At 44.8% G+C, this 23,581-nt stretch overlaps 1 protein-coding gene across 1 annotated transcript in view; it reads right to left on the reverse strand.

Moving 5' to 3' along the window:
- The window catches only part of LOC125439508 (neural-cadherin-like), a 56,630-nt gene that overhangs the window by 18,959 nt on the left and 14,090 nt on the right, over window positions 1–23,581 (reverse strand). Inside the window, 16 exon segments of the mRNA XM_048508607.1 lie at window positions 412–644; window positions 4,542–4,726; window positions 5,680–5,773; window positions 6,823–8,440; window positions 10,458–10,741; window positions 11,860–12,003; window positions 12,756–12,942; window positions 13,187–13,314; window positions 15,001–15,250; window positions 16,639–16,806; window positions 16,902–17,074; window positions 17,815–17,985; window positions 18,517–18,685; window positions 19,080–19,252; window positions 20,734–20,876; window positions 22,456–22,705. Coding sequence (XP_048364564.1) covers window positions 412–644; window positions 4,542–4,726; window positions 5,680–5,773; window positions 6,823–8,440; window positions 10,458–10,741; window positions 11,860–12,003; window positions 12,756–12,942; window positions 13,187–13,314; window positions 15,001–15,250; window positions 16,639–16,806; window positions 16,902–17,074; window positions 17,815–17,985; window positions 18,517–18,685; window positions 19,080–19,252; window positions 20,734–20,876; window positions 22,456–22,705 — 4,370 coding nt within the window.

The following is a 23,581-nucleotide window of genomic DNA, read 5'->3' on the forward strand; positions in this document are numbered from 1 at the left end:
GACAAAATTAATAAAGAACAGGCAGAGATTCTTCAAACACTACATCTTCCCTCAAAACTGTCCCTGAAACAATTTTATTAAAATTAAAAATTTTAAAATAAACAGAATGCAAATTAAGCTGTGCAGCTTTGTGTGTAATGCACAAAGGCCATATTTTTTTTTAGTAAGAATGAACTGCTGGGTGGGTGTTTGCCTGGTTAATATCAGGCACCAGTGACCATTTCTGCCCAATGGCCATGTCAGCAGGGGCTGATCTGAACTGTAGTCCATGAACATCTGAAGCACTCGAGTTGGACACCCCCGGCCCACAGGAATGTAACAGCTCTTCTGGGAACATTGCTTCTTATGAATGATGGACTAGTGATAATTGGAAGATATTTGACATGAAAAAAAGGGAAGGAAAATGTATACCCGTGCTTTGGCTGCAGCAACGTTGCCATTGAGTTTTTCTGCTTTATAGTAGGATGAGCCGTGAACTGCAAACCACACATCTACTTCTCGCATTTCATCCAGGCTGTTCATGACACTGAAAATGTGGACATTTTCAAGCTGGGCTGGTATGATTTCAGAAAAAATCTTCTTCATTTGGTTGTACATACTTTCACTCACAGACGACTGATATACAAAATCTTCTGCAGTGATACCTATAATATATATAAATAAATTTCCTTTCCTAAGGTGGTGAAGGGGGAAGGAACATAATATCTGAGCATGTGTGTGCTCTGCCTATGCCTTAGCTGACCAAATGCAAATAAGAACATAAGAACATAAGAACTAGCCTGCTGGATCAGACCAGAGTCCATCTAGTCCAGCACTCTGCTACTCGCAGTGGCCCACCAGGTGCCTTTGGGAGCTCACGTGCAGGATGTGAAAGCAATGGCCTTCTGCTGCTGCTGCTCCTGAGCACCTGGTCTGCTAAGGCATTTGCAATCTGAGATCAAGGAGGATCAAGATTGGTAGCCATAGATCGACTTCTCCTCCATAAATCTGTCCAAGCCTTTTTAAGCTATCCAGGTTAGTGGCCATCACCACTTCCTGTGGCAGCATATTCCAAACACCAATCACATGTTGTGTGAAGAAGTGTTTCCTTTTATGAGTCCTAATTCTTCCCCCCAGCATTTTCAATGAATGCCCCCTGGTTCTAGTATTGTGAGAAAGAGAGAAAAATGCCCAGTTCTGTCATCTCAGGTTCCTTCCATGCAAGGTTCCCCCCTCCCCTTAAATGGAAAGCAGTTTGTGTCCCCCACCCCCGCCGTCCCAAAATTTTTGGGAGCTTCCATGGGGTTCCTGAGGCTTCCCTGTACTGCATTGGTAAGGGCACTGAACATTTTATTCCTGGTCTGAATGCATCCTTCATTCAATTTTCTGTATTTTATTATTACATTTTTTTCTCCTTCTGTTCTTTGTAATATGCCTTGAGTCTCGGGAGCAACAACACCTCCCAAAGAAATATTTGCTCTCAAACCCACCCTGAGTCAACTCATTAAAAAGAAAGAGCAGAGTATATTAAGTAATGCTGGGAGCCGATTTGATATGCCACAGTCTCTAACAATAGTAGGATATTTTGGCTGTTGGTTAATGGGGGAATGAGAAGGGACTCTCCCGATGTAGAGTGCATTACACCTGATGGTTGGTTAAAGTATTAGACTCTCTTAAGCCAGTTTTTCACGGCGAAATTGCACCAGTGTGAGCACGGGGAATACACCTGTGCATTTGAGGATTCCTCAAGGCTCCCAGGGCTGCAGGGTGTCTGCCCCTCTGTTGCCCCAGCGCTGCCCCATGGTATTGCCTTTGCTTCAAGGTGGTACTTTTTAAATACCCCTGTGTGACCCCAGTGCCATGAAAAACCACAGGAGCAGATCCATGGCAGAACTTTTGTATTTTTCCCGCCTTGCCATTCTGGCCTGCCCAATGCTTTCCACGCTGAAAGTGTGAGCCGGAAATGCAAATGGCAAAGATGGGTGTGTGTGTGTTTTGATCACATTAAGCAGAGGCTTGTGTGCAGCTTCCCAGCTATTAGCGTAAAAGTGCTCCTTCCTCCTAAATCAGGGGTCGGGAACCTGCGGCTCGCGAGCCGCAAACGGCTCTTTAGAGCCTGTGGTGCGGCTCCACGCCCCTTCCTGGGCAGCGGGGGAATCCGCCCCCTTCCCACGCGCAGAGACTGCCGCCCGCCGTGCCGCCGTCCCCACCGGGGGGAGAGAAGAAAGCGGCCTCAGCGCCACTGTCCCCCCCCCCGGGAGAGAAGAGAGCGGCCCTTCCGCCGCCATACACCGCCTCTCGGGGAGAAAGCTGCCGCCTTCCGCCAGCTGTCCTCTCGAGAGAAGAGAGCGGCCTCCTCGCCATGCTTACTTTAGGAGAGAAGAAAGCTGCCTCTCGCCCCCCCGGGGGAGGGAACAAAAGTGGTTTCCTCCGCGACTCGCCGGGCCGGCGGACAGAAGAGAGCTGCCTCGCTGCCGCTGCCGCCACTGGGAGAGAGAAGAGAGCGGCCTGCAAGATCGCTGGCCAGCTCTGGTGGGAGAAAAAAGCGGCCTCCGCGCTGCCGCCGCCACCGCCCCCCGGGGGAGAGAAGAGAGCGGCCTCTGCGCCGCTGTCCCCCCCCCGGGAGAAGAGAGCGGCCTCCGCCGCTGCCCCCGGGGGGGAGAGAAGAGAGCGGCCTCCGCACCGCCGTCCCCCGGGGGGGGGACAAAAAAAGTGGCCTCTGCGCCGCCGCCGCCGGACAGAAGAGAGCGGCCTCCACGCCGCCGCCCCCGGGGGGGAGAGAAGAGAGCGGCCTCCACACCGCCGTCCCCCCCAGGGGGGAGAGAAAAAAGCGGCCTCCGCGCCGCCGCCGCCACCGCCCCCCGGGGGAGAGAAGAGAGCGGCCTCTGCGCCGCTGCACTGAGAAGAGAGAGCGCTCTCCCCCCCCCCCCCCGAAGAGAGCGCCTCCGCATCGCCAGTCTCGAGAGGGAGAGAAGAAAGCTGCCTCCGCTCGAGAGAAAGCGCCCGCCCTCCCCCGGGGACCGAAGTAAGCGGTCGCCGCGATTTCACTGGCTTCAGGCGGTTGGGGGAGAGAAGAAAAACGGTAAGCTAAGCACACCGCCAGGTCATTGCCTGCCTGCCCTGCAGAGGCAGAGGCGGGAGGAGAGAAGAAAGCGGAATCCCCCCCCCCAAGGGTGCGGCTCCATGAATTTTCTTTTCCGGGGAAAATGGGCCCAAATGGCTCTTTGAGTCTAAAAGGTTCCCGACCCCTGTCCTAAATGGAGTCTTTCACTGTAGCCACTGCAGAAGGACTGCTCCCCACCCACACCCCCGTTCACATGCTTTCCTCCAGTCCTGCCTGGGAAAGGCAGACTGATCTTCCTTCCCCCCTTCTCTTTCTAAATCCATGGTTTCTCCCTCTGTGAAAGGAAATGTGAGAGAATAACGCAATTTGAGTGACACAACCAGTGGCCAATCAGAATGTGGGAAACAGGGCAAATGAAAAAAGCCCTGTGCCCGTGAAGAAACAGCTGGAGCAGCGTAAGGGCAGAAGCAGGGATATGTGAAGAATCACAGACTGGGGCAAAATTGACCCGTTAAGTTAGATCCAAGATCCACCCAGGTGCAATTTCGTTGTGAAAAAACGGCCTTATTTCATGATGAAAAGGTATTTGACCTAAGCCCAGTAGATATACAAATAGAAGGCTACCCTGGGTGGACGCCTGTCTCAACTGAAGAGATCTTTGATCTGATTCAACAATCTAAATCTGGCAAAGCACCTGTCCTGATTTAATAATACCAAAGATATTAAAGGCCAACCCTGAGTGGTGGGTCCCTTTGCTGGCGTCACTATTCACGTCAATTAACAGTTCAGGTAACGTGTGTAAGCCATGGACAAATGCTACAGTGAAATCCATATATTAAAAAGAGTACCCCAAGTGCCCTTCTAACTTTAGACCTATAAGCTTACTGTCTGTTATCGGTTGTTATAGAAATTAAAAATCTGAATGGACTGTCAGGAAATTCCTGGTCCTGAACAAACAGGATTTTGTTCTCGTTGTTCAACATCTGATCATTGTCTGGTCCTCACTCATCAACAAATATATGACCATCAAGTACGGTAGGCTTTCTGTCACATTTATCGATTTGAACAGAGCCTTTGATTCAATTGACTGAGCTCATTATGGAGGAAGTTAGAGTCTCAGTAAGAAAGGAAGGCTACAAATAAGGAGCAGCAGTGGCGTAGTGGTTAAGAGCAGGTGCATTCTAATCTGGAGGAACTGGGTTTGATTCCCCGCTCTGCCACTTGAGCTGTGGAGGCTTATCTGGGGAATTCAGATTAACCTGTGCACTCCAACACACACCAGCTGGGTGACCTTGGGCTAGTCACAGTTCTTCTGAGCTCTCTCAGCCCCACCTACATCACAGAGTGTAGGGGGGATGGGAAAGGAGTTTATAAGACCCTTTGAATCTCCTACAGGAGAGAAAGGGGGGATATAAATCTAACTCTTCTAAATAAATAAGTAAATAGGATAAAATACAATAGCATTTCTCATGATGTTAATGAACTCAACATCTTTTACCTTTGATCTGGAGAGATCCTGCATTGCGAGCCATTTCTTCTTTGATTTCCTTCACAACCACCTTTACAGTAGAGGTCACATCAGGCCAGACCCCATCTGTAACTTTCACTCTTAAGTTATATGTTCCGGGGGGAGTTCCTTTTTTTATACTGAGAAAGCCAGAGTTAGTACTGAGGACAAAATACCTAGGAAGGAAAAAAACACATCTTCCACTATCAAAATTCATGTTACAGTTCAATCAAATCTGCAATTAATATGTGCAAAGCTTTCTGCTGCATTTTCACACACTGCATGCTGCACATGTCTGCTAACTGTTTACTGCTGCGCCATCTGACTTTGATTTCCATTTACCTATTTCTGGCTGTTCATTCCTTATTAGAATAATTCCCATGTCTGTAAGCTTGCCTTTATGCCAGCAAGACAGCAACCAGCCAAAGTTTCCCAATCTCAGCAAGGCACACATCCTAAAAGTATTCAGTTGGTAGTTTATTATGTTGGCACTGCCTTGGTTTTGATTAATTCATGTGCTGCAAAAAAATTAGCCACAGATAGACCTCCCCACTTTCCCCACTTCTCAATCCAGCTTTTAAAAAATTGATGTTACCCAGTAAAACTCCAATAAACCAACCCTACAGATGCAGTCATTTAAGAGTAAAGTGAATTCAAGTTTCTCATCAGAGGTCTTTCAGGAAACATGAATACCAGAGGTAACATTCACCCTACGCTGTGATCCAAGAATTAAGTTTCCTGCTGCACTTCAAACAGCTTATAAGAATCGGAGCATAAACTTTCCCGTAAGAATGTGCATTGTGGTTTCTAATGGAGGAGGGAGATGTGAAGGAAGAAAAAGCAGCAACATACAGAGATATGCATCCATGGATTTTGAACAGTAGGCCTTTCTTTTTTTGCGCTCCCTTTTAAACTCCTCCATTTTTTTTGCTAGGGAATAGCAGACTTCAGAAATAGCATGGAGGCCAAAGTGGAGATCTGCGCTGGGAAGGGGGAAAACAGTGTAATTTGTGGTTTTGCGTGGCTGAATACATATGTTGGAATGATGTGTCCTATACTGCATTAGTCTAAGAATAGGTACCTATTTCTGATACTCATCAACATCATCCATTCTTAAAGTAAAATTTACCTGGGATCTTTTCCTTCAAAGCGGTATGTCTTGTGATCCCAATCGTCTTTATCTGGTGCATAAATCTGACCTAGTACAGTTGTGGGTAGCATACCTAAAATAAGAGAAAAAATGAGAACTTACACATGACATCTGTTTCTCCAGCCATTCCATAAACACATCTTGTCATTGATAGCTTGCTAGGTATTCGGAAGAAAGTTAACACCTGTACCCTGATACCTGCTTCTCAATCTGTGTGATGAACTTCTGAGCCAAAATAATTTATCTTGCCATATGTACCTAGAACAGTGACGTTTAAGTATCTGAGTGCATTATGCAAAATTTGTATATATCAGCTGGCATTTGTTTTAAGGGATGTCACCAGAGGTGGGATCCAACCAGTTCTCACCACTTCTCTAGAAGTGGTTACTAATTTTTTCTGAGTGCCGAGAAGGGGTCACTAAAACAACCTCCCTGCCCAATAGGGACTGGAGGTGCGTGTGTGTGGCGGTGCCACTGTTTGAATCCCACCACCATCGGAACCTGTTATTAAAATTTTTGGATCCCACCACTGGATGTCACCCTTCTCAGCAAAGAAAACACAAGAGATGAGGGGACTGAATGTCAATGCTGTGTAGGGGGCTGTGGGATTGTAAAATGGGGAGCTGGAAAATGGAAAGGCTGCATGCTGAACATGTACCCAGAGTACTAGTCAACTCCCTTCTGAATGCTGAGGCTTAGATCCAATAATGGAAATTGTCAAGAGGATAGGGTTGCTGCCTACCCCCACCCCACTCAGCAATCTTCATCACACGACTCCAGAGGCATAGGGCCTATAGGAACATGGGATCACTCATGTCCTCAGGGGCACACCTTTTGGTCACATGGGGGGGCCCCGCTGGGCTTGGCCCTGCCCTCGAGTCCCACTCTGCCTCTGTGCAGGCTGGCTTTTAAAAGCTGGCCTGCACGGAGGCGGGACTTGGGGGCGGGACCAAGCCCCAAACCTGCCCCCAAGTGTGGGGGGGCACTTAGAGAAGTTGTCGTCTCTGGGCACCATTTCCCCCCCATATACCTCTGCATGACCCAAAGGGATTCTCAGTGATTTGTCTCATGTGTACAGGAGGATGCATATACCTTGTGAACAGGAAATCATTGCCAGCTTACCATTGAAACTGAAAATGAGACACTCCATGGAGCCAGCAGCGTGAGGGTGGTCATTCTGGTCTCCGATATTAACCGTCAGTGTGTTGGTGGAGCTCATAGGTGGGTTGCCACTGTCAGCAATCAGAATTGGCAAGTGAAACACCTTGTGTTCTTCCCTGTCAAAGGTATATAGTGCAGTCAGCATTGCACTTCCGTTATTGAAGTCCTGCAAGTTAAAGTAAGTCACACTGCCAAAATTGCTGAGTAAGTGAAAGGAGAAAGGAGCCCCGTTAGATGGGCTGTCTCGGTCTTTAGCATACAACAATGTTGAAGTTTCATTTATCTGGACAACCTGAGGAGATGGAGTGTTTTCCCAAACTATTGGGCTGTATGGAGCATCAAACTCTGGTCCGTTATCATTTATATCCTGAAGAGCCACCAGAACTGTGGAACTGCCACTCAAGGGAGGCTGTCCCATATCTGTGGCAATGACCACAAGCTGGTACTGTGCCACAGCCTCGTAATCTAGCAATCCAGCCACCGTCACCCAGCCATCATTAGCTACAGAAAACTGACTTTTGGGGTCTGATTTGCTTAATAGGCGATATGAGAACCTTCCGTTCAGCCCAGAATCTAGATCAACAGCAATAACTTGTACAACTTTAGTGCCAACGGGAACATCTTCAGCTAGCCCCGCCACTTCATAAAACTGTGGATAAAACATAGGAGGGTGGTCATTGAAGTCCTCCACATAGATGACACAGTAAGCCACACTGAAGAAGTCAAGGTCTTCGGCTTTCAGGGTCAAGTTGAACACTCGCTCGTGAGGCTTCTCGAAGTCTACCCGTTTTCTCAGCCGAATAACACCACGCTTGTCTGCTTTGTCAGATTCAATAAAGAATTTGTGGTCATCATCTCCACCAACAATACTGAAAGTCACCATGCTGTTTTCTCCTTCATCTCTATCAACAGCTGACAGCTCAATAATTTCAGAATTAAGGCTTGCATCTTCGGAGACAAAGGCTGTGTAAATCTTTTGTGTAAAGGCTGGAGCGTGGTCATTTATGTCTGTCACCAAAATAGTGGCAGTTCCTGTTCCAGTAAGACCCCCTCCATCCTTGGCTTCAACCACCACCAGGTATTTGCTTTCTTTCTCCCGATCTAAGGATCCCAGCACAGTGTAAATGGTGCCAGTAACTGGACTAATGGAGAACAAGTTGAGGTTGATCTCATTTTGGATGTTCTGGGTAATGCTGTAGGTTAGCACTGCATTCTTCCCAGCTCTGGGATCATCAGGATCAACTGCTGACATCTCCATTATGGCGGAGTCAGCTGGAGAATCTTCAGGGATCTGCCCCACAAAGCAACCATCCGAAATGCAAAGGAAAAGAGGAGGATTGTCATTCACATCTGACACTTCTATGATAACATCAGCAAAGCCGGTGAGACCCTCGCCATCTTCATCTGTAGCGAGGACTAGGAAGCGCCACACGGATTGCTTTTCTCGGTCTAGTTTCTCATTTGCAGAGATTTCCCCTGTGTATTCATCGATGCTGAACTCACTTTGAGCCCCTTGTCCATGCAATGAATAGCGAAGAGCACTCTGATCAGCTTCCTGATCAGGGTCAATAGCGGAAATCTGAAAAGAAACACAGTGTCAGAGGAGGCTTTTTATTCTAGAGTGGTTGGCATACAGATGCAATAAAACATCAAGCCTCTTTAAAAGCAGAGAAAGGAAAAGCAAGGCCCAAAGCAGAACTACAGTGCTAGAAAAATAGCATTAAGGGCCATGGGTTTCTTGCTAATTGTGCAACAGTTTCTCACTTTCTTGCTTCTCTTGTTAACACACTATCCAAATACTGAGTTTTCTTTTAAGTTTCTGTGAAATCAGAATGTATTCTCATTTTACAGCACCAGAATAGCAAATAAACTGTCCCGCGCATTTGAAATGGATTTTAAAACCCTTGCAAATAATGGAAGCAATTTGGGCTCCTGGGGCAGCTATTCAAATTTGGGCTCCTGGGCCAGATATTCACACACACAAGTACCCAATTTTCCTCTGGACAATTTTTAGAATGATTGTTCTTTAGATATTAACAAAACAAACATTATTAATCTTTTAGAACTATTCTTCAGGTCATTACTGCTGAGTTAGAACAAAAAATAAACAGGGGAGACAATAAAATGTTTGGAAATAAGAAAAAATCTTGCTTTCTAGGTCATTTAAGATCAGTATATTTGAAGAATAACAAGATTTCTGGAAAAAATAGCATGGGAAACTGATATTACAATACCCTGCATTTGGTCAGTTTCAAATACAAAACCAACCCGTCATTTGCTATGTAAAGAATCCTGGAGTATCTTCAGTTGAACACTCCAATCTCCAAATAAGCAATCAGTTATTTGCATAAGCATAAGCATAAGCATTTTATTGTCATTGTGCACGCACAACGAAATTTACAGCAGCATTCCTCGATGCACACAAATTCAGACTCATACATCATCCTCACTTTCCCCTTCCTCCACCCATCCCTACACAGCCCCAAATACATCAATATGAAGTAGCGGAGTTTAGGCATAGCCACAGCTCTAGAGTAGAAGCTGTCTCTAAGCCTCTTTTGTCCTAGTTCTGAGGGGCCCTGTATCGCTCCTGCCTTCGGTGATGGGTACTGTGCTTCTTTAAAAAAAAGAGAGTGTGCGGGATGAGACGGGTCCCTCAGAAGACGGGCTTTTATTTAGGCTTCTGGAATTATAGATTTCTTCCTGAGGGAAGAGGGCAGCCGACAATCCTTTGTGCAGTAGTGATCACCCCTTTGGGAGCTCTTCCTTATTCGGCCACTGTGCAACTGGAGAACCATACACAGATGCAGTAGGTTAGGACACTCTCTATAGCACAGCGGTAAAAGGACACCAGAAGTTTTCCATCCAGTTGTTGCTTCCTTAAAAGTCTCAGAAAGTACAGTCTTTGCTGGGCTTTCTTAACCACCGCGGCAGTCTGTACGCTCTATAACAAGTCCTCTTTAATCATAACGCCCAGAAATTTAAAACTAGCCACCCGCTCCACTTGATCTCCATTTATAGTCAAGGGCTGAATTTCTGAGCTATTCCTTCTATAGTCCACTATGAGCTCCTTTGTCTTGTTAGTGTTAAGAACCAGGTTATTTTCCCTGCACCATGAGAGCAGTCGGTCCACTTCATTCCGATAGGCAGACTCATCCCCTCCAGAGATGAGCCCCACCACCGTTGTGTCATCAGAAAATTTGATAATGGTGTTACTATGATAGACAGGAGTACAGTCATATGCTCACATTATATCACATTGCTCACATTATATCACATTGTTTATTGTTAGACATGAACCAAGAAACTATGATTTGCTCTCTCCCTGCAGCCCTGGCTTCCAATAGTGGTTTGATCACTATTCAGTTTGCGGGGAATGCTCAAGCCATAGTTTGCTGGATGAGAAGTAATGGCAAACTATGGACTGCTAGAAAAGTGGAAATAACTCAGTAGTTAGGCATGCACAAGGGGAACAAATGCTTAAGCTGTGGAGTTTACTCAGAGTCCAAAACCAGTTTCTCATTACATCAGAACCATTTGTCCAATTGAGGACAATGGGATACAAGTATAATAATAAATAAATGAAAACATCTTACCCGTAAAACAACTACAGGAAGATCAGTAAGTTCCTCTAAGATGCTGCTGTGATATTCGTTCTGAGCGAAGACTGGGGCTTCGTCATTCTTATTAATTATATTGACAATAACTAGAGTGTGGTTCTCCCATTTGCCATCAGAGGCTACCAACTGAAGTTCATAATGCTGTTCTTCTTCATAGTCTAGAATCTGGACGATCAAGATGGCTCCAGATTCTGGTTCCACATCAAAATCTCCTCGCGTGTTCCCTGAAGTTATCTGGTATCTTAGCTTGGCATTTGATCCTGAACAGAAAGTACACATAGTTTCCACCATCTTAGATTGTGAAATCTAAATGAGTTTCCAGAGCACCAGGGCTGATCCCAATGAATGTTTCACAATTCTCAAAAACACAAGGGGTGGGTGGGAGGACCACATGCCTAATTCCAAAAGACAAAATACACACAGCAAGAACTCTAAAGAGGACTCCAAAGGCCAAGTATTTGCATGAGTCCTTGTCTGCAATGAGATCTCCTGATGTGGAACATGGTTGCAAAAATCAGTCACAGTTTGGATCAGAATGATAATACTAGGGAAAGGGAGGTCTAAATTTTCCCCCATGCCATTACCCTGATCAAAAATCACCCTTATCAGGCCTACAAAAACTGGGGTGCTTTAAATCTCAGCGGAGTGGGAAAAAGACAGGCACAATCTGGATTACTGTCTTCTTTCCTATATCAGGAGCAGCAGTGGCGTAGTGGTTAAGAGCAGGTGTACTCTAATCTGGAGGAGCCAGGTTTGATTCCCCGCTCTGCCACTTGAGTGGTGGAGGCTTATCTGTGGAATTCAGATTAGCCTGTACACTCCCACACAGGCCAGCTGGGTGACCTTCGGCTAGTCACAGTTCTTCTGAGCTCTCTCAGTGCCACCTACCTCACAGGGTGTTTGTTGTGAGGGGGGAAGGGCAAGGAGTTTGTAAGCCCCTTTGAGAAAGGGGGGATATAAATCCACCTCTTCTTCTTCTTGAAGCAAAGCAGGCAAGGCTCTGACACACCCAAGTCTGAACCCGAGAGAAACTTCATAATCACTGCAATAAAGATCATTCTCCTTTCTGCCTGTCTTTCTTTCGAGCTGGGCTGTTGCAAAACAGACTAAGATAATCACATTTTAAATAAAACCTTTTAAAAAAACTTGAACAAACTGCCTTTAATAACCAACATTGGAAAAGTGAGGTCAAATTCAAATGAATAAAAATAAGTGTTCCACAGAGGAAAAGACTAATGAGTGCGAAATTCTTCACAAGAATAGCTTCTAAGTCAACTCAAAACCTTCCTTCAGTTAAAAAAACTGAAGGACCTCATTAGCTTACAAAGGGATGCTTCTGCCAAGATTGCACAATATACAAAGAGCTGCATGTTCATACCTTCATCTTTATCATTTGCTGTGGCTGTCAAAACCACATAGCCAACATCCTTGTCTTCGTCTACATTAATTTCATACACTGAATGTGGGAAAGCAGGAGCATTGTCATTTATGTCACTAATAAAAATCCGCACATATGTTATATCTGAAAGAAGAAACCACAGACTATTTAATTCAATGGCTTTGGGATACGGCAACCTCACTAGATGGTTCTGAGCCCTTTTTTCACAAGGGGGCTCTTCTTACCAATGGGACTGAAGAACTGGAGTTCACCTAGTATGATCTTGCTTTTCCAGCATCAGTAGAGTTTGTCAAGACTGACAGAACAAACAGAAGAGGAACCCCTTCCCCTGGGCATTAATGTCAATTCTTTGAAACAGGTGAAAACCTTTGTTCTGAAGATTCAGGTCAATGCTTTACTTTAGATCAGGGTTGCCAAGCATGTGGCCCAGGGGCTGGATACGAAAGGGCTCATCAGGCCTGCAAACCAGCTGAGGCACCCCCCCTCTTGTTCGTGATTTGGACAGTGCAGGAAGCCACCCCACCCCACTTCAGGCTTTCCAGTCCAGGCATCCCCTTGCTCCCAATCTGGTCTGGTGAGCCCACTGCAGGCTGGTCAGTCCAGGCACAATCTCCCTGCTCCTTGTGAGCCCCCTGCCCCAGCCCCCCCAGTCTGCCTGGGATTTGCCAGATGAGGCAGCCACTCCCCCACCCCTCGTCCAGCCCAACCAAGTCACATTTATTTCATATCCGGCCCTGGTAACAAATGAGTTCGACACTGCTGCTTTAGATACTCAATCTAGTATATTCTTCTCTTTCACTCATTGACATATAACTGCTGAAATGTTTCTCAGCTTTTCATCCTCAGCCTGTGGTTTTTAAACCCCTTGAGATTACCTGTGTTGGGCTGCCCATAGATTCCAGGCCTGGCTGAGTCAGAAGAATCACAAGACTGGACTTCAATCAGGTATGATCCTCTCTTCTCTCTATCAAAAGATGCTTGGGTGGAAATGACTCCTGTTTTGGGGTCAATGGTGAAGTACTGGTAATCTTCACTAGGGTCCTTCAGTATTACATAGTGCACCTGTGGTTAAAGAATACTCCAAGTCAGGTTCTATTGTTTTACAGTCCTTGCATTCCATGTTCAAAACAACTCAAAGACAGGTCAGCATTATTACCCCCTATTTACAGATGGGGACACAGAGGCAGAGAGACTTGCCATTGGGGCTCATGGCTATGCACACTGCATGTGAAATGAAAATGGAACATCAGCAGGTGCCTGAGCATCTTATGTTGTACTCACGAAGAGTTTTTTTAAGTGAGCAAACCTCTCCATGAAGTCCAGAGTCCAGATCAGTAGCCACAACTTGTACGACAGAACTCCCAATGACTGCTCCTTCAGGGACTGAAACTTCATAAGTACCGGATATGAAAAATGGAACGTTATCGTTCACATCTGCAGAACAAAAAGGGATACTGAATGATCTTGAGCAGTCTTAACTTCAAATGTTATAATTATTCTTTTGCCATCAAGTTGCAGCCAACTTATGGAGACCCCTTATGGTTTTCAAGGCAAGAGATGAACAGTGGTTCATCTGGTAGCTGAGCTATCCCCTCCATTGCTAGCATCTGCATAGAAACCCTTGACTTTCATGGTTGTCCAAGTAATAACCAGGACTGCCCCTGCTTAATTTCTAAGATAAAAATGGGCTAGCTTGGTCATTCAGGTCAGGTCAGTTCTTCTAATATATTGTTTTAATCTAACAAAGCAATGCTTTACTAGTGCTATATTATTTTCACATGTGTGGAATATCATTCTATATGCTGTCAACCTTTATGAGCCCTATTTCATGACCACTCATGCATTCAGTAACAAAACTTTTTTTGTAGTTAACTTCCTTTCACTATGGCCAATTACACACAAAACACCTGCTGCATGATGGGGGCAAATGTCTATCGCAGCAAGATTTCTTGTATGGATGTTTTTCATCCAGCCCCGCTTTCACTGTCTAGTCTCCCCGCAGCAAGTGAGACCACTTCTCGCACGAATTTAATTTTGCTTTGTTGTCAGAGTGGGGAGATTTCCCAGTGAACACTTTGCCCAGGACCTCTGCCCATGGCCAGCCTGCCTAGCTCCACCCTCTCCACTTCTCCACTTCCACACCTTCACCCTTGCCCCATTCCATATTGCCTGCTCCTTCCTGTTTCTCTAATGCTCATTTTGATATATCGATCTTGAAAAAGAACAGCATGAGCAGGGTCTGTTTCTGGCTCCACCCCACCTCCCCTGCTCCACTTCTGCCCTCCCTGATGATTGGGAGGACTTTTACAAACTTTTTTTTCCAGACAAGCCTCTTTTTTTTCTCCTGCAGCACCAGAGAGAGTGGAGAGGAAGGGAGGGCAGGGGGAGAATATCAGCTCTATAGTATTGAGACTACTGAGTGTTAGATCTGGGCATTTAAGAGGAGTGGGAGCTAAGAGAACCAGGAAACTGATGCTTGTTGAGCCTAGCTGCGGGGGAGGACTGGGCTGCCTCCTCACATGTAAACAGAGAAATGCGAGGAGACCACACTTCAGCCCCACCGTGCAGTTAAAAGGCCCACAGGTAAGTGTTCCACGAGTAATTGGCTCATGTCACCCTCGCACAAACACACACCTACTACTTCATGCCACAGCCAATGGCTTGTAGCACCTTAAAGACCAACAAAGTTTCTGGGGTATAAGCTTTTGTAAGTCAAAGCTCACTCTGTCAGGCATAAAGAGTTGTTGAAACACAGGCCATAACTCTGAGAGATCAGGACTTCTTACTACCAGTACATAAACCTTTACACTTGCAGTCGCATTTTTTACTTCAAAAGGGGGAAAAAATTATCAAAATTCTGTATATGCTACAACTATGTATAAAAATGAATCCATTTAAAATTATACTCTTGCCTATGTTCATTAAAAGCAAAGTTAATATTTTAAAATAATATTTCTAGATACTTTGGCGTAGATTTAGTGATAACCCAGACTTTAAAAGGTCAAATGTAATCGAGTTTCGTATTTTATACATTTCTGTAACTCCTCAGTAATACTGAGGAATATTGTAATTCCTCAGTACATAAATCTATACAATCTATTGCCTGCAAAGATAACTGACCTGTTACATTAACATAAACAGTGGTGAAAGATGCTAAGGGAATCACCGCTACATTTTGAGCCTTAATTCTTAGTGTGAAAAACTTTGTGGTCTCAAAGTCCAGTGGCTCAACTACCAGAAGTGAAGCAGACATATCTGCTCTGTTTGGTTTGAGATAGAAGCGAACAGGCATGTTGGTCTCTGGAACCTGACCCTCCTCAAGGTTATACGTAATTCTTGGATCACTCAGAGAGGATGTAGCTTTGACAGTCTGGAAACAAAAAGGCAATTATTATGTAGAGGTATATTTAAGTTACAGATGCAATATGTCCTTGAATGGAAACAGCCCAAGAATAGGACAGCAAATGGTCTGTAAAATGTTCTCCCCACAAAGGCCCTGGCAAGTTCTCTACTGAATTTCTGAATAAGGGTGGGCCAAGAAAAATCTTGTTTGAGTTTGGGTTCATTGGATCCAGGAATTTTTGAAACCCCCCCCCCCCCCCCAAAAAAAAAAGGTATTGGCTTCTTCAGGTTTTTCTGAAGATTTTTGGGTTATTAAATCCAAACTCGAAAAATACACCTGCCTTCAGACTCCATGTGAGTCTGCTGCTCCAACACCCAGATGAAGTCCAGGGGCAGGAGAAGACTGAATGCTGGGCCCAGCCAGACCAAGCTCAGTATTAAATTGTGTGCTCAGTATGGCTCAGTGTGCTTGCCCCCCAGAGCAAGGGGGAACTGCGCTCCTGCCATGCCCCCGCACTGGCGCACCTGGTGCGTCACCCCCCGGTCCCCTTGGCGCTACGCCACTGCGGTATGGCTGGGTCCAGCTTTAAACTGCAAGTAATGTCAACTCTTTCTAAATTAATTTTAGTAGTAGAAGAGGAACAGTTTAGTTTTATACCCTGCCTTTCTCTCCTGTAGGGAGACTCAAGGCAACTTGCAAACTCCTTTCCCTTCCTCTCCTCTGAGCGAACTGTGACTAGCCCAAGGTCACCCAGCAAGAATGTAGGAATAGGAAAACAAATCTAGTTCACCAGATAAGAGATCGCCGCTCATGTGGAGGAGTGGGGAATCAAACCCTGTTCACCACATTAAGAGTCTACCTGCTCTTAACCACTACACCACTCTGGCTCTACATCTATGTGTTTTGCATATTAATGTTTTATGACTATATTTATAGTCATCTAGTATAGGCAGCATTGTTTGGCAGAAAGGCAGCATAACAACATATTTATAGACCATACAAGTGAGATGCTTCATGGTGAACCCTTGCATTGCAAGTCAGAATGGTGCAAATATGTATAAATCCATTATCATAATACTATGGCACATGTATCCATCTCCAGAATTACACTGGGGAATACTACTGTATCTGGAAATGATAATGCACACATTGCTCCCTTATAGCACATGAATTTCAGCCCCAAATCAGAGGAAAGAAAAACAGATCTTCCAACTTGTCACATTTACAGTTATTGTGGTGGGAAGGGGAACAATTGAATTTTTCCTGCCTTAACTGCTAAACTTGTTTAATCTAGTGGCAAAAAGGAGAATGTTACAACATATGCAATCATGTCCATGTTCTGACATGTATGGGAATAGTTCAGAACAATCAATCCCAAGATAAACATTCACAAGATATTAAAAATCAAAGCATACCACTATTTTGGTATCACGAACAGTATTCTCTGGGATTGTGACCCAGTACGTGTTTTTCTCCCACTGCGGCAATTGATTAAGTACATTAGTAACAGTGACAGTCAGCTCTGCGCTGCTGCTCCGGTTCCCTCCATCTGTGGCTATGATGTATCTATTTATCTGGAATGTCTGCAAAAGAAATTTGCCATAGCTATTCACTCAAAACCTGAACAGGCTGCAAAAGTAGGTGAAACAGACAAAAAGCAGGTGAAAGCTTGGTGTACCTGGGAGATTAAGCGATTCACATATATCCAGCCAGTGGTTGGATTAATTTGGAAATACTCAGGCTCCTGCTGTAATAAGGAATATGTGATGACAGCATTTACTCCTTGGTCATCGTCGTGAGCTACAGCACGGAGAAAGCTTGCTCCCACTGGGGTGTCTTCACGAAGAAAGTCTAGATAAGTACAGAGTTTGTTCTCAGCATACATAGTATTATAGGTTTAGAATTATGGTGCCATGTAGTTGACTGAAATTGTTCATGGGTGATTGTATGCCTTTAATCACAAGGAGTACAACATTTCCAGATTTTCCCATTGTCTCCAATTCATGGCAATTCCTTTGGAATGCTGGAAAAATGATGCCGGGTTTCACAAGATGAACACCAAGCTACCAGGCTGGAGGGCTGTCTTCATTCTTCAACAAATTCATTCTTCAACACCACTTCAGTGAGTATAATTTTAATGTGGGCTTGAAACCTGAGGCAGAGAGAGGAGGGACCTGCCACCAGGTCAGGTACCATGTTTCCCCAACAATAAGACATGATCTTATATTAATTTTTGCACCAAAAGATGCATTAGGGCTTATTTTCGGGGTAGGGCTTATTTTAGGGGAAATACGGTACCTTCACAATTCATTAAGGCGGGCTCTCGGCAGCCCCTTTGCTTCCCCGTCACATGTGATGCAAGCCGCATCCTCATTGGCAGGGAGCTCCCTGCTGGATCACACCATCCTGATCTGTAACTACCAGTAGAGCTTATTTTTAGAGTAGGGCTTATATTTCAAGCTTCCTCCAAAAATCCTGAAAAATCCTGATAGGGCTTATTTTCAGGGTAGGTCTTATTTTCGGAGAAATATGGTAACAATCCTACACTGACTCTCACAGTCAGACTACACCAACAGGTTATGCCTACTCACATTGGTAGTGGCTAGTCTCAAACTTCGGATCATTGTCATTCATATCAGCAATGGAAATCGTGATCTGACACACTCCAATCAATGGTTCTTGAGCTTGATCAGTTGCTGTCACAGAGAGAGCAAACTCCTTCTGCTTTTCTCGATCAAACCTACGAGTTGTAGTGATAACCCCTAAACAGAAACAATATTATGTAAGGAAACAGCTGAACCATCTCTGATTTTTACCACACTTTTCACAAGCCAAACATATTGATCACCTCTTACCCCACACTATTCAGGTTTACTAAAAGCTTTTCCCTCACAGACTCATAGTTTCAAAAAAGGGCTTCTTTTCCTTTCACTCCTTAGTTTTGTTTCTTTTTATGTCTTAATATCTTAGAAGCAGACAAAAACTGACTACATCAGACAAAAATGTGACGAAATATAGAAAACAGTTGACTTGAAATGAATTATGGTGAGTCTTCCATTAGCTGGTGTACAAGAGTGACTAGGAATATGGCTGGTAATCTCTGAGGCCTTCACTTCAATCTTATCCCAGCCACAAATTCACTTAGAGGCCTCAGGCAAGCCATTTTTTCTTGGACCCAGTCTCCCACCCCCAAGGTGGAGATAATAACCATTAATTTTTTCTGGTCCAGTACAACATGGCTACTCTAAGACCCAGACTGCTGGACTAGATCAATCAAGAACGGTTATTTCTACCTGAATCAGAATCTATGCTGAAACCTGGTGAAACGCCATCCCTGTGCATGAGGCCATACTTCACCTCCCCATTCAATCCCAGGTCGGCATCAAAGGCTTCCACCTGCAGGACATAGGTGCCTGGCGGCTGATTTTCCAACACCCAGGTGCTGTCACTGTAGTAAGCACACTGAAAGAGAAATAATTAGCTAATAACAGGGGATAGTCACAGAAATTACTTATCAACTGATGCATGTATCCATACTTTACAGTGTAAAATATCATGGGACTTAGAAGGGTGTAACTCTGTTCAGGGGGAACTGCCAGACTTCAAATTAGTCACAATGCAAAGCAAGTAGAAGAGATCAGACTTCAAAGTAATAGAGTTTGGCATATAATTACTGTTTCCCTAAAGATCTTTTTGAGGTTGGCCAAAGCTATACAATTTTGATCTGAAGAGAAACCAGAGTATAACTATACAATTTCATATTTCCAGTCGAGGAACACCATATTCCCTACCAACCGACCAAATCGTTACGAACAATTTTACTGCAAGTAAGAAAAGTTGTGGTCTGTCAGCTTACCTCTGTGAAAACAGGCTTGTTGTTGTTAATGTCATTAATTCCCACAACCACCTCTGCAAAGCTACTGAGAGACCTTGGACCCCCAGAAGAATTGTCATCTATAGCGGAGATATTCAACACATATTGTGGACCTTTCAGTTTAGGCAAGGGATTTCTGCGGAGTCTGAGGATCCCTGGATTCAGGATGGGAGGAAAAGTGAAATTACTGACCACAAAAAGAAAAAGCCAAAATGCTGTATTGGAACATACAGAGATATAACCAGAAGATTGGCAGAAGTTTGATTCAATATTTTTATTTAGGTTGTAGGGAATTTAACAGATAGTAGCTTTGAGTAGCAGACTTTGCCCTAGCTCTCTGACCCTTTTGGTCTAATTTCTTTGTGGCATCAGAGAGAAAGTTACCCATAGTGGTGCCAGAATGTCAGCACATCATATCCCTCTTGTTATTCTAACAGGGCAATATATCTTTGAAGGGTTATCCAGTGTTTCTTGGAATATCCTGACAGGTTTTCACTCCTTCTTCCCCTTTGGAAGGAGGTCTCTTGATGATTTCTGTTTGCCTGTTACATTTAATCAATATGTACCATTGGCTATGTGGCAATCATGATGATGTCATCAATATTATAAGCATGCCAGCATTTCTTTATTCTGGGCCACTGCCAACCCAGGATTTCTTAGGACGCCCAAGGAGCAGACTTGGTTAACCAAATACCTTTTTAAGAATAAAGTCTGACTCAGCATATTGCTGTTTGGCTAAGACTCCCTTCAAATTGGTACAAATTTCTTTGTCAGTGTAAGGCCGACTGAAGTGTGTTACACTGCAGCCCTACAGTCAAAGCTCTGCTCACAACCTGAGTTCAGTCAGTTTCAGATAGCTGGCTCAAGGCTCCCTCAGCCTTTCAACTTTCTGAGGTCGGTAAAATGAGAATCCAGCTTGCTGGGAGTAAAGTTCAGATGACTGGGGGAGGCCGTGACAAACTACCTGTAAACATGGGCTGCCTAGTAAACATCCAGATGTGATGTCACCCCATGGGTTAGGAATGACCAAGTGCTTGCAAAGGGGACCACCTTTACCTTTATTCCACAAAAGACACAATTCTTTTGCATGTGAAGGCAGGAACTGCAAATTAAGCAGAAATCACTGATACTTTGGCCATAATCACATGCAGACTGAAAAGCACAAGAAAACTGAGATATAATTATAAATCTGCCCTTCGTGGCTAAAAACTGAATACAAGCTGTTCTCTTGTAGCCTGCACAGCCATAGGGAACTGATTAACTTATTATGATTAACACAGTAGTAGAGAAGAGGAGTCCATTTTCCTGGATGTGCGCTCTAGCACTAAGCCAGGAAGCTACAATCTGGGCAACCATACAAGTGAATTTTTAGGAAGCCTAGAAACTATGATTTTGGGGAGTTTGAGACCAAAAAAGGTTTCCCTTTCAAAACAGTTACAAGGAAACAGAATTGCTATGAAGGTTGCTACTTGCTAGCTCATTAATGCAGTGCATGAACAGCTCAAAGAACATGCCCATAAAACTACAAATCCCATGGTATGTAAAATCTGTACAAAGTGGCAAAATTTTCCTACACATACACCAATGCATATACCAAGTAAAGTGGGCATGTGACAGATTAAAGGAAGAGGCCTACCTCTATGATTCTCCAATTCAAAATTGCCTTCTTCATTACCCCCACTAATTATGTACAACACTCCATCTCCGTCAGGATCCTTTGCATGGAGAGCAGCTACTAAAGTCCCAGGATCGGCATCTTCTGAGAGGAAAGTTCTGTAACTGATGCAGAAATCAGGAATTGCGTGGCATTTACTAGCACGGTTACCCCATGAATCAATGTTACGAAGGCTATTGTGGGTTTCTGGGCTAGCGAGACTCGAGATACAGCAGTGGCCCATATTCTAAATATATTGGGTTGGGACCACAAGAGTCCTTCCACAGATGGAAGGATTTCCTCCAACAGAGTATTACTTTCTCACATCTCCATTCCCATCCGCAGAAATGCTCACACAGATCCAAACCTCAGTATGCTTCAACCACTGCATTTAAATGACTTCCATTCCTCTGGCTCATAAAGTCATAGGAATGTTCTGCATGAATCCAACTTCTTTTATGCACCTGCGCTGTCTCTCTTGTTTGTTGCTATCACACCTACTCCCAAGGAGCAGAGTTGCATGCATGACTCTCCATTGTTCATCCTACTGAAACAACAATCCTGTAAGATAGGTTAATATGAGAACGACTGGTCCAAAGTCACATAGCAGTTTGGATCCTAGTGCTCAAATGTCATAATGGCTTACAGTATCTGAAGCCAGCCTAACAAAGAAAATATCTTTTTATATGTTTGTTGCTTTTTAAAAAATCACAACCAATTTGTGAAGTGCAGCTTGAAGAGGAGGAATTTGGATTTATACCCCACTTTCCTCTCCTGTAAGGAGACTCAAGGTGGCTTACAAGCTCCTTTCCTTTCCTCTCCCCACAACAGACACCTTGTGAGGTAGGTGGGGCTGAAAGAGTTCCAAAGAACTGTGGCTAGCCCAGGGTCACCCAGCAGGAATGCAGGAGTACTGAAACACATCTAGTTCACCAGATAAGCCTCTGCCATTCAGGTGGGGAAGTGGGGAATCAAACCCAGTTCTCCAGATTAGAATCCACCTGCTCTTAACCCAGAGGCTTACCGGGGGGAAACGGCACCTGGAGACATCTGTTCTTCAGGCGCGCGCCCCTGCTATGCCTGGGGTGAGGTCCAATCTGGCTCCCACCCCCTCCCCCTCCGAGCCAGCAGCCGGCAGCTCCTCTGTGGAGAACAGAAGCAACTGGAAGGCTCCATGCTGGGGCCTTTGCTTTTATAAACTTGAGGGTAGGCCCACACTCCCCAGAGGGGAGGACAGACGGGACTGCCGGCTCGGAGCCGGCAGCCTGGAGGGAGTGGGGCTTGGGGGAAGCCGGCAGCTGGGAGGGGGTGAGGCTGGGTGGTTCCTCTGGCTTCCTTGGCCCCGCCCATTTCAATGATGACATGGGCGGGGCCAAGGGTGCCAGAAAATGACAAGAAGACATCTTCCTGGTCACGTGGGGGGCTGATTTTGTGCCCCCACGTGACTAGCTCTGTGGCACCCTGTCCCTAGGCAAATACACCACAGTCTTAACCATTACACCACACTGGCTCTCAGCACTTGTACACCAGTATGAGGGATGCAGGCTAATTCAGATGCAATACTTTAAGGCCAAGTCCCTATCAACCATTCTTTTGCTTCCAATGAGTACCATTAGTATGGTAAGGCTACTCAGCATATCTGCTACACAGGAGGACTATATGCTGTTGAACAAAGATCTGCACAAAAGAGGAAGCTCTGCTTACATAGCCTGGGAGAAGACCGGGGCTTCATCATTCACATTTGCCATACGAATGCGCACCGAGGCAGTGCCTGTCCGAGGAGGATGCCCTTTGTCTACAGCAATGACCACAAATTCATACATGTGGTTTTCTCGTTCAAAGTTCAATCGCTGGCTGGAACTGACGGCACCCGTGGGCGTGACAGAAAAATCCTCATTTTGAACAAAATAGAGGACCTCCGAGTTGGAGCCAGAGTCGCAGTCAGTTGCAAGAACTACAGTCAGGAACATTTGAAAACAGAAATAATTGAGGACAGACTGGCTAGGCTGCACTATTAGATGCTCAAGGCTAGTCAACCCTCATTAAGTATAAGTGGCCTTAACATATAATCAACTGTCAAGACACACTTTTTTGCAGCAGGATTTGGAAGAGGGTTCATTGCATTCAATTCAAACTTACTGATTTCTCTCAAATAGGGGGTGGACATAAAACAGTTGAACAGTTAGCTGTTGTGGGTTTTCCGGGCTGTGTGGCCATGGTCTGGTGGATCTTGTTCCTAACATTTTGCCTGCATCTGTGGCTGGCATCTTCAGAGGTGTATCACAGAGGGAAGTCTGTTACACACTGTGTCCAGTGAGAAGGGAATGTTTTAGTGGGGTATGGGGAACCAATCAGTAAGTGTTTAAATGGAACTTGCTATGCAAATGTGTGGTTGATAGTATAGTATTGCAGGTGGGGTTTTTCAGTCCAGGGAGTGATTCACATTTAGCATTCCCTGCAGCAGCAGTATTGGTGAATGAAAATCCTGTGTTTGGGTGAAGTCCATTGTCCATGAAGTTAGCATACCCTTGACCTTTGCTCCTGGTGTTCTTAAGTACTGATAGCCAAGCTTTATTAATTTTCAAAATATCTTCTTTCTTATTGAAGTTGTCTTGGTGTTTATGAATTTCAATGGCCTACCTGTGCAGTCTGACATAGTAACCTTCTGAATTGTCCAGAAATTCAGTATTTTCAAATAAGATGTTTTGTCCAGTTTTGTTTAAGACATGTTCTGCAACTGCAGATTTTTTCAGGATGGTTAAGCCAACAGTGTCTTTCGTGCTCCTTAATGGAGGTCTGAATGCTGTATTTTGTGGTTCCCATGTAGACC

This window comes from Sphaerodactylus townsendi, linkage group LG09 (genome assembly GCF_021028975.2).
Source record: "Sphaerodactylus townsendi isolate TG3544 linkage group LG09, MPM_Stown_v2.3, whole genome shotgun sequence".
In the NCBI taxonomy this organism is placed as follows: Eukaryota; Metazoa; Chordata; class Lepidosauria; order Squamata; family Sphaerodactylidae; genus Sphaerodactylus; species Sphaerodactylus townsendi.